Below are 11,578 nucleotides of genomic sequence, written 5' to 3' on the forward strand. Positions count from 1 at the left end.
TTTCTTTATTTTATTTTTTTATTAAAGTTCACTTGACTGGCCCCCTATTGGCCAGACAAGATGGGCCCAAGGTCATTTGCGTTTAATACCTCTGGAAAACAGACCTGTCCAGGGTGTAACCCTGTTTGGCCTATGTCAGCTTGGATAGGCTCCAGCCAATGAATGAATGAGTGAAGTAATGAATGAATTAATGACTAGAAGGGGGACGTGGGATTGAGGTTTGCCGAAATTAATGTAGCATTATGAATAGGAACCACACCCACTTCTGCAACGTGAAGTCGACGCCAGTACAGAGCGCCACCCCATTTCTGACTACTACGGAAATTGCTCCTGTTTAGTGGGGACGAAACATTCGAGCTACCTCTACTGCCGCCGCCGGGTAGGGAAAATAATTTGACAGGTAGCGGTGTCGTGTGGCAGTGTTTTTTTAACGACGTGTCAGCGAATAATGCTGTGTTGTGCGACACAAACAGTTTTAGCAGCGAGCGCTGGTTGTAGCTGACGTCATCGAGCTAATATCGCAGTTAACCGGCCGCTAAGAAGGCAATGTTGAACTCACTAGCATCTTGCTAGCTGGCTAGCGGTAGCACTGTGATGGCTAGCGGGGGTTAGCACGCTGTCATCACTTTGGTAACTACATTTATGGTTTTTAATATCTTCAAATCTATTCACATTACGGTATTTACGAAATGTATTTTTTAGCCCTAGTTGTGTTATATCATATAATTTCTTATCTTCTACAGGTTAGCGTTAGCAGATGTTGTTTACCGAGGACCAGCTGACTGCTGTGGTTTCGCGTGAGTGAACATGGATAGCGGTCAGCAGCTCTGCTCTGCTTTGTGTGGCATGTGATGATCGTAACATCACAGGATCGACTGCAGCACGACCACAGCGGTGATATGGGACATGGAGCTGGGAGGTAGCTAGATGAGGACAGCCGACTCTCCACCAGAATGCACAATACTGGGGCTTTAAAGGCGGACAGCTGTGCCTGCTGTTGGACTGTGTGATTCTCTGAGGGTTTTCGGACAAAGGACAGGATCGTCTGTGTCTACGTAAAAGCCTGACCCGAGGCAAGAGTACACGAGGAGACGAACTTTGCAGGGTCACGATGATGATACTGAAGACCTTACTGATCACCAGTCTTCTTAGCTGGGTGGAATGTAAAGAGAGCCAGGGCATGACACCGGAGGAGATGACTGTTATCAGGTGAAGATTGTTGTGACCTGTCTTTACACACCTACTTTGTGACCTGATTCACTGTGTAAATTGCAATAAGAGCAAATATGTGCATGATTTATAACTAAAATACTGCCATGTTTCTAACACTAACTGTATTTTTATATAGATAAACGACTCATTTCATCGCAATGTTCTTTCAATGAGGGTTTATGAGGGACCTCCATAAAACAATGCTGAAAGGCTATGGAACCCGTCTTTGTTTTAAACCTACCCATGTACAAACATTTGTATGTAGGGTAGTGTGTTACATTTCTGCCAGTAAACCCTACAAATGTTACAAGCTGGATCTTTAAGTAAAAATGTGAAAAAATGTTAATGTTCTTTTTTCCTTTTTTCGTAGGAACAAGATAATTGAAATGTTTGATCATGCGTATGGGAGTTACATGGTAAGTTTTTTACAACAGCCTCTTCATTTATATTTGCATGTAGTTGTTTGGTGCAGGATTTGGTTGCAGCTGCAGTGTCAGCTGCTGGCGTAACGGTTGCCAGCAGCAAATAACGTTTCCTCAAGTGAAGCAGCACAGATATGTCATCTTTCAAAGAGATTGTGAGGTATTTGTTTAGTGATTTATATTTAAAAGCAGGAGAAAGTAAAACACTGTTTTCCATATAGTGTTGTAGAGGAGGGAAATGTGATAATGAATTTATTAGAACAAAGTCATATATTTGTTCTTTTAGGTTTCAAAGACAACAAACTATGTTGATGTTTGTAAGATCAATATAAAAAATAGATAATTTCTACTTAAATCAGGGCGTTATGCACAAGGGAAGAGCTTGTACAAATATGAAGTACTGAAGGCTGTGAAAGAAATCCTTTTATATTCATTCCTGTTTCCCTCTAATACCCAAAAAAGTACTTTAACAGTACTCTCCTCGCTTTGTTTTTTCTCTCTAGAGAATTATAAACCCTACATGACCCCCATTCCATCATCATGAAACATGAAACTTGCCTTGAAGTCACTTTTTTTTGTATTGCAGAAATATGCCTATCCAGCAGATGAGCTGATGCCTCTAAGCTGCAGGGGGAGAGTCCGTGGCCTGGAGCCCAACAGAGGGGACATAGATGACTCCCTGGGAAAGTATGTTCATCATCTGCTGGCATGTGGAGCCTAGATAGATCCAGTTGGCAGAACTCAGCACCAACAGTAAAATGTCTTCAAGAAAACAATCAATTTTTTATAAATGAATCGATTCGCATCAGTTCAGTCCGAACCCATTCTCAGGAGTATCTTTTTGAAGTCTAGTTAGTGGTTTTGGTTTTGGTTTTGGTTTCTTCTTAAAGTTGTGCTACTTTTTAAACTCCTAATTTGCTGATAATAAAAACCATACAAGTATGTCCTAACGTTGACATCGTTTTCAGGAATGCACAACGTTGATGCTATATTAAAACTTTTGAATGTACAAGACAACAATAAATTGTCTATGTGTATATATTGCTCAGAATGAGCAATATATTTAAACTGAGAAAAAAACAAGAGGAACAATTAAACAGAAAGCAAATATTACATAAATAAGGATTTTAGTCTGTTTGGGTAAAGTATGTGGTTAGTTACAAATTCAGCTGGATCAGTAGCAAAGTGCACACCTGCTCCACTGTGCTATACCACACATACTATAACACAACACTTCTCCTTCCTGCTCTGTAGGTTTTCTCTCACTCTGATTGACACCCTTGATACCCTGGTGGTAAGTATTTGCTTTTTCTGTCTGTTTTCTTGTTTTAAGTGCATAGTTCACATTTTTTCTCCCCCTTTTAACCTAGATGTACTTGTATGTTTCCATTTATGTATGAGCAGGTTTTAAACAAGCTTGATGAGTTTGAGGATGCAGTGAGGAAGACTGTGAGGGATGTACGCCTGGACAACGACGTGGTGGTGTCCGTGTTTGAGACCAACATCAGGGTTTTGGGGTATGGAATGCGTTTGTGATTTAGTTTGGTACAGTATCAGAGTTTTTGAACCACAGTACTGCAGCACACTTGTGTGTCATGAGAGATAAATGGGTGCCTATTTATCTTGTTGCAGTGCTGCTGATAGGTCAATGGCTGGCACTAGTGTGCTAACCTAATCTGACATTAATTTTCAGATGGATGCAGGTATTAAAAAGAGTGACAACAAAAATGTAAAATGCAAAATACTATTTTACTTGACAGGATGTACAGCTAAAGTATTGTATCTCATTATATCAACGTTCTACTAATTTGTTGTTCTTTCTTCTCTTATGTAATTCTCTACCAGAGGGCTTTTGGGGGCTCATGTAATGGCTGACCTGCTGCGTCAGCGTGGGGACAGGATGCAGTGGTATCAAGATGAGCTCCTACACATGGCCAAAGAGCTGGGCCATCGATTACTGCCTGCCTTCAACACCACAAGTGGCCTTCCCTACCCAAAGGTGCTGTGGATTTTGTGTCGGATCTTTACTAGGCAATTGCAACTGAGATGCTTGAATGGTTACCTTAATAGTTATGAAGAACATATTTCTGAGTTCATGATCAAACTTTTTTGTTTCACCAGGTGAATTTGCGGTATGGAATATTGAATCCCCTTTCACGCACAGGCACTGAATCGGACACCTGCACAGCCTGTGCAGGAACAATGATTTTGGAGTTTGCAGCCCTCAGCAGAATGTCAGGAGAGACTGTGTTTGAGGTATTACCTTCTGCTGCAACTCCATTGTGTGTTTCATTATTATGATTATAGTACAAAAACATAGGTCATTCAAATTCTGGCTAGGATTGTTTTTATTATAAGCAATTGATTGTTACTGTTTTACAGGAACATGCGAGGAAGGCAATGGATGTCCTCTGGGAAAACCGACAGAAAGGAAGTGACTTGGTGGGGACTGTCATCAATATCCATAATGGAGAATGGGTCCGCAGGGGTGAGCCAATTCAAACACATTCTTTATACAAAGTATTTTTTTTTTAAACTTTTGTAACAGAAAGACAACGTGAAAACTACACATTTTCACAAATACAGTCTACACTCAGCATGATACAGAACTGTGATAGTTCTGAAATATACGTACATAACATACAGTAGTTTATATATTAATAGCTCTACACCTGAACCATGTTCCAGCAAACTGACTGTCCTCTCACTTCTATGTTTGCAGATAGTGGAGTCGGTGCTGGTATTGACTCTTACTATGAATATTTGATGAAGGCCTACATTCTCCTTGGAGATAATGTTTTTCTGGAGAGGTTCAACGTTGTAAGTTCTCTGTCACTGAATCAAAGTATTTGCTTGTTGCATCTTCAGTACTCTGCTTCTCCCTGCCACATTGATTTAGCTTATATTGTTTGAATCAACAACCTTTTCAGTGTTTCCTTATCTAAATGCCATTGTCTTTAACAGCACTACAGTGCCATTATGAAGTACATCAGTCAGCCTCCGCTGCTGCTCAATGTACACATGCACAACCCCACCGTGAGCGTGCGCAGCTGGATGGACTCCCTCCTGGCTTTCTTCCCTGGCTTACAGGTCACATATAGATGATTAATGTACATCTATTAGCACATAAAGTAGGACTGAAGAGGTTGATTGCAAAGAAGTGCTGACAAATGGTAAATATATAATTCAGACATTTCATTTTTCAACACAGGTTTTAAGAGGAGATCTGAAACCTGCCATTGAGACTCATGAGATGCTTTATCAAGTCACCAAGCAGCACAAGTTTCTTCCAGAGGTAATTATTATCTGCTAATTTTCCCTTTTTTTTAAATAATCTTTAATTGACATGTATTGATTTGTATGCACAGTATATAAAAACAATTTAATTCTCTCTCTCTTTGCTTAATCTCCCTGCAGGCTTTTACTACAGAGTTCAGAGTTCATTGGGGCCAACATCTATTGAGACCAGAGTTTGCAGAAAGTACCTACTACCTCTATAAGGTGATGAAGCAGATGGGATGGGTAGTAATCTTGTTTGAACACTAATGAGCCAAAACATTGGGATTATCAGATGAAGTTATTACAATAGTGTCAAAATACCATGCCTTTTTCTTACCGAACTGAATGTACAATGTCAGACATTTGATCTGAGTCATACTCTGATTTGTGCAGGCCACTGGTGACCCCTACTACCTCAGAGTGGGACAGTCCATCGTGGAAAAGCTCAACGCCTACACCAGAGTGCCTTGTGGATTTGCCGCTGTGCAAGATGTCCGCACAGGGGCGCATGAAGACAGGTATCAAGTGAGAGCGATATTATTCCAGACATCTTACCCCAGGAAGGTGTTGTATAGTAAAAGTTGTTTTTTTTTCCCACTCTTGACTTGTATGTGTATGTTAACGTGTATGTAGGATGGACTCCTTCTTCCTGGCAGAGATGTTTAAGTACCTCTACCTGCTGTTTTCGGAGAAAAGCCAGCTGCCCATCGACATTGATGATTTCATCTTCACCACAGAGGCTCACCTCCTCCCTCTGTCTCTCTCTACCACCCAGCCGCCCTGCCATGGCAACATTACGGGCAGAGTGTTTGATTCATCACTAACACAGGTACACGTGGTGTAGTTCAGTGTTTAATGTGTCTAATGTTACTACTTCAGTGCCAATTGAGTGCTATATACTACATGTGGTTAAACACTTTTAACATGTACATTCTTGTATTGTTTGAGTGTCACTAGTGAAAATGTTTAACCGTGAGTCATGTATTCCAGACTGTTCCTGTTTTTCAAGAAGAAGATCTGTTCACACACTCCTGCCCCAGCACAGAGACGTTGTTCCCCAACAACCCCTCATTTGCAAAAACTATCCGCGACAGCTACAAGTATCTCACTGGGGTGGGACGAGCATTCCGTCCCTTACCCATCAGGTCTGTCCACTCTTAAGAAACTTTTATTTCAATTTTAAATTGACATTGCAACCTGCCAGACCTTTGTATTCTGATTTTCAATCCTTGTGTTTACAGGGAAATTGAACTGCCGCTCCACGATAATGGCATGGAGCCGGTGGAGTTTTTGAAAAGCATGGGCATTTCTCTCACTCCGCTGACCGAGGTCACAGTAGGAAACGCTGGAAGTCTAAAGGTAGTTTTTTTCTCTCAAACAAGACTTGATGTTTTAAGTAATTCATCTTCTTAGCAATGCTGTACTGTGTATTTACTTGCCAATGGAGTACCCATTCAGCTTTTTCAAATGGTTTTAAAGGATTGCTAGCAAAGTTAAAAGGGTGAAAAGTGGGTCAACTAAAATGCAGATGACCGTGAACTACTACATGCATTGTTTTCAGTCCAGTTTTCTAATCTCTTCAGGACCATAAAGGAGTGTACCGGGTAAAACTTGTGGCAGAGGTAAGCCACACACCAGAGGAAGAAGTGGTAGCGCCTCATGTTGTTCAGCTCATATCGCCCCCGTTTCTGGGTCGGACAGTACTGACAGCAGGACCTTCTAAGTTTGGAATGGACCTCTCAAAACAGGAGCACGGGGTGAGCTTCCAATGTAACAGTGATATCCAAGTTCAGGAAAAAGTTGCAAAATGATGTTACAAAATCACATTTAGGCAGAGAGGTAATAATTGGTGAGAAGTCAAAGCCGAAATATTTTTCTCTTGTAATAACATGAACAGATTTCTTCCTAAACTATGTAAATGTTAAATGATGCTTAATTATTGTGCCACAGTTGAAGGGCAGCATTGTGAAAGCCTCCCCCTACACTGCCTGTGGGCCAATAGACAATGCAGTTGAAATTAAAGGCAATATCGCCTTGGCAGTGCGTGGTGACTGCATGTTTGCTGTGAAGGCTCGTCGGCTACAGGAGGCCGGAGCCATAGGACTCATTATTATAGGTAAGGAACTAATAACTAATAATACAGAATACAACGTAAAGAATAACTTCCAAATACTGTCACAAGACCTCACAGAAATTAAAAAGATAGTTTTAGATGTGTTGACACATTATTGAGATTGACTTGACATCCATGCTGCCAGTTTAGTGAACCAGCACCTGCTTTAGTCTGCAATATATTCTAATATGTTTGTCTTTTCTGGCTGGAAACTGAAGGTGGTAAACTACTTCCTCTCCCGCACCAAAGTCCATTGAGAAAATCCGCATTTTAAGCTTGCTGGGACATGGTAGCAGCTGGTCTGTTGCTGCCTTATATGGTACATATTTTCACTGGGTAAGCCCAGACAAAGGGACACCAACGTCACAATAATAAAAAAAACATATTTGAGCTTACTGATAGAGGCAGCCGTGGATTAACAACTTCTGTTTGGCGTAATGTGAAATCACAATTTTTCATAATGGACTTTGGCGGGGGAGTGTGTTTACAAACTGTCGTTTCCAGCAAACGTTCATCAGGTATTGTAGACTTAAGCAGGCATAGATTTTATTGGGCTGTTTTTCCCCTCAGCTATGTTATCTGTGAGAATGAGTGTCTGGTTCACAGAAACCATAAACGGCAGCATGCTCAGCAAACGCAGTGCTGATAATGTGTCAGCACCTCATACCTATGCCTTAGGTTCCTGAATACTCCCTCATAATTCTTTCCAGACCATCATGAGGGGAGTAATAGCGAGGAAACGCCCCTCTTCCAGATGGTTGGAGATGGAGACTCCACTGAAGACATTACTCTAGCTTTGGTCTTCCTGTTCAGCCGCGAGGGAGCCATGCTCACAGCCGCCCTGGAGGAACATCACAATGTGGACGTGCTGCTGCTGCCCAAAGAAAAGCAGATGGGACATGGTGAGCTGGGTTCTGTATTGTTTTTACATCAAATCATAGTTATCACCAGAATAATTCTTGTAATTGGTTAGCTGTCACTTATTCATTTCACAAGCAGAAAGAGAGTGAAATCGAGGGATGCATTAATTACCGATCCTCCTAACACTGGCACGTCTCAGTTCTTTAGTTTTTGGCTGGGATAGCTCATAATCTGGGATGGAGTTTGTTGTATTTTGACCTTCTCTTACTCTTATTGTCTCAGACATTTTAATAATGTGTTCTAAATATTTTAAAGTCTTGCATACAGTTTTGCATGCCGTTCAGTTCTTGGATTTGCTAACATTGTAGTAACTGAATGCATCTCAGAAGACACTGAATGTGCATTTGGAGATACTGAGGCCAGATCAGCCATCTATTGATCCAGTTAGCTGAACAAATGTCTCATAGCTGGATTTCAGTATTTAATATTTCATTCTCAGTTATATATTTATTTTCTGTGCTTTGATATTAAGTTTACATTTCATTGTCTCTCCTCCTCGCTGTCCAGATAAGATAGGAAAACACATTGGCCTTAACGTCAAACTCCGCCTTGCTGAGAAGGGGGAGCAGGGGGAAGGTGCATCCAGAGGCCCCACGCTGGAGTTTGTCCTGGAGAAAGAGGTGGAAGCAGAATTAGAAGGAGAACAATCGTTACGGCAGCAGCAGCTCTGCACAAAGGCAACAGAGAGTTACAGGACTGAGTCATGTTCAGGCGATTCATCTCAGACCACAAACTCTGATCCTTGATCGTTGCAGATCGCAAAGGAGCCATGGTTCCGATCACTGATTCCCAGTCTGTTTCAGAGAGGCGTGTGCTTCTGAGCCCCTCACTGCCCCGTATGGAGCCCTAACTGTACAACCTGCACGTTTACAGCCAGTGGAAGAGAGTCGAGCACGGTGACGGCCACACTCACATCCTGCCTCTACTCTGAAACATAAATATGACTCTGTTCTTATAACACAGTTTGACAAATGTAGCTTTTATTCTGTGTGGCACAGGAAATAATGTTTTTTTTTATAATCTAATGAGACTGAACTTGATAGTTTATAGCCAAAAACTGTAAGAAGAGATGACTTGGTTGGTGCCTGTAGTATTTCTACAGAAAGCATGTAGGTTAAATGGTGACAGTACTGTAGATCAGCAACAATTTTTAATATTACCTCAATTACGGGAGAACATGCATAGGGAACAAAACATATTCTGCCATGTTTTGTAATGCTGTGTCATTTGTTTTCAGTTTAGACTGCACCTTCCATGTTGAGTACTGTTAAATATGCTTTAGAAATTAATTATATCACCACTAGGTGGCGTTAGTAACCATGAACTAATAATAATATGTTGTTGGACGAATTAAGAGAAATGGGGCCAATTTGTAAAGTTTGTGTAACTTTTTAATTGTATGCACATTCAGGGAATTTGAAGAATTAATGCAATTTAATGAATCAGTTGTGTGTGTGTGTGTGTGTGTGCGCGCGCGTGTTTGCGTTGCTCTCGTGTGATAACCTCCTGTCTTTTACAAAGTCATCATGTGAAGAATCAAGATACATTTTTTTGGGAACTCGGATTTGATTTTTTTTCCCTGTATAATCATGATAAGTGCTTGGGTTTCCTTCAGGGCCCCTGTTTTCATCCCACAGTCCGCAGGCAAATTGGGAACTCTAATTGACCGTGAGAGTGGATGGTTGTTTGCCTCTATATGTGGCCCTGTGATGGACTGGCGACCTGTCCAGGGTGTACCCCGCCTTTCGCCCTATGTCAGCTGAGATTGGCACCAGCGCCCCCGTGATCCTCATGTGGAGCATAAAGTGGTAGAAGATGAGTGAGTGAGTGAGTGAGTTATCATGATTAAGTTACAATTAACTGTCATTTAAAAACACCACAGGAAATGACCAAAGCTGGTTTTCTTGAAACTGAAGTCTACATGTCCAGTCAAACCTTGCTTAGCTCCAGATGCAGCGTCACTGGCTGGTCTGCAGTCCAACTGCTATGCGCTCTGAAACACGGGTATGAACATCTGTGGCAACAGAAAGGACGATTCCGCCTGATTGTACGTTTGCTAGTGTGTATGTGCGTGTGTATGTATATATGTATGTTTACATATATATATAATGTATATATATATATATGTATATATACACACACATATACACAGTAGTGATGTCTGACATGGTTTGAATTGTTAAGGCCAATTGGATAGTGCACATTGTTTAAAATGTTTTTAAATAATAAAAAATGTTTTTACTCCCATTACCCTCATTCACACTCAAATATTAAAATGGGCATTATTATACTATCAGTAAAAACTTATTTGATGCAACAGTTAAAAAAATGCACAACTAATTTAATAGGTTTTTATATTAATTTGCTTAATTCTCACTAATATGTTGCAATTTTATTATTTATTAAGTTTGTGTTTCTCTGCATTTCTGGACCTTTTCTGATGCAACCTGATGTTGATTTATTTTTTTTTTGTCTTTAGCCATTACGAGGCACTGCCAACCCGTATACCTCAGGACTTCATTATGTAAATGTGCTAGCTTTTACTTCCTCTGTTTTCTAAGGTTTTCGGCTGATCAGTGGCTGAAGCTCAAACTGTGCCAAAACAGATGCATGACAGTACTCTGGTTTGGTGGGAGCTAGAGACAGCCTCGTCAATAAAGTCCAAATCCCAATTTTAAACCTTTCCCTCTTTTTTTTTTCTGCAGTTGAGGATTAACTCTGCCATTGTAATATCAAGAAATAATCTCGAAATCAGGGCAGCAGATGGCTGATTATTTATACCTTTTTTCTTTGATTTGAGGAACAATGAGGGGGTAATTGTGTCCATAAAGCGGCACACAAAATGCCAAAGTCCTTTGACGCAGCACCACAAGAATAATGATGACATTATTGATGGTGACTGTGGTGATGCTGAAGAGACCAGTGGCAAAAATGCCAGGAAAAAAAAAGTGAATCACAGCAGCTTGTTTGTCTGTTGAAAAGAATAAGATAAAGCTCACTGGTGGTGATGTGGTGCATTAAAATCCCTCTTTTGCACTGTAAATCTCAACAACAGTTAATCCCTGGAGGATAAATGAACCATGTTAGGGTTGGTCTGTTTTCACAGCGGAGAGACAGACAAACAGAGCTATGCTTTTAACGGATGCTGACCAGCTATAGGTTTGTTGTATATGGGTTTTTATAATTTTTTTATCTCTAGTTCTTAGCAAACAGCCTCAGTCCGTCACCAGCTGGCTTTTACTTTTGGGCGCAGTTTGCGAAGAATAAAAGAGTTAATGGATAACATGGACAACAATAGAGAGCAATTATGTGTGTTTATTTAACGTGTATTCATACCATCTCTCCTGAGGCATCGTTTTACTGCACCTGCTTCATCCTAAATAGCCCAAACCCTTTATCACATATTATCTTCAATGGGTTATTAAAAATCCATCTATGCAGCTGAGTGAAATAAATATGTCAATTATTGGCTGATAAAAACCACCAAATCACACTTTAAACTGGTTTTTCAACGTCATCACGTCACACGTGATTCCTGTGTTGAGCCCTGTCTCTCAGGAAAGTGCTGCGTTCAGGTGCTGTGGAAAAATTGACTTCACAGTACTAAGCATTACTCATTGAAAAATATTGT

General features: G+C 40.7%; 1 protein-coding gene across 2 annotated transcripts; it reads left to right on the plus strand.

Annotated features, from left to right (window-relative positions):
* Positions 1 to 200: 200 nt before the first annotated feature.
* si:ch211-282j22.3 (ER degradation-enhancing alpha-mannosidase-like protein 3) lies at positions 201 to 10,626 on the plus strand. 2 transcript variants are annotated; one of them, XM_058617155.1, is made up of 21 exons: positions 201 to 630; positions 744 to 1,209; positions 1,583 to 1,628; positions 2,221 to 2,321; positions 2,889 to 2,928; positions 3,039 to 3,151; positions 3,480 to 3,633; positions 3,756 to 3,890; positions 4,017 to 4,122; positions 4,357 to 4,454; positions 4,599 to 4,724; positions 4,846 to 4,929; positions 5,052 to 5,135; positions 5,307 to 5,431; positions 5,547 to 5,742; positions 5,904 to 6,058; positions 6,155 to 6,272; positions 6,497 to 6,670; positions 6,864 to 7,029; positions 7,737 to 7,928; positions 8,455 to 10,626. In XM_058617155.1, the coding sequence occupies exons 2-21, from the start codon at positions 1,112 to 1,114 to the stop codon at positions 8,691 to 8,693; spliced, it is 2,550 nt and encodes an 849-aa protein (XP_058473138.1). In that variant the 5' UTR covers positions 201 to 630; positions 744 to 1,111; the 3' UTR covers positions 8,694 to 10,626. The 2 variants fall into 2 exon arrangements, with proteins under 2 accessions (XP_058473138.1, XP_058473139.1); XM_058617156.1 differs by having other exon boundaries at positions 201 to 379.
* Positions 10,627 to 11,578: the final 952 nt, after the last annotated feature.

The sequence above is a fragment of the Solea solea genome, chromosome 19 (genome assembly GCF_958295425.1).
Source record: "Solea solea chromosome 19, fSolSol10.1, whole genome shotgun sequence".
NCBI lineage: Eukaryota > Metazoa > Chordata > Actinopteri > Pleuronectiformes > Soleidae > Solea > Solea solea.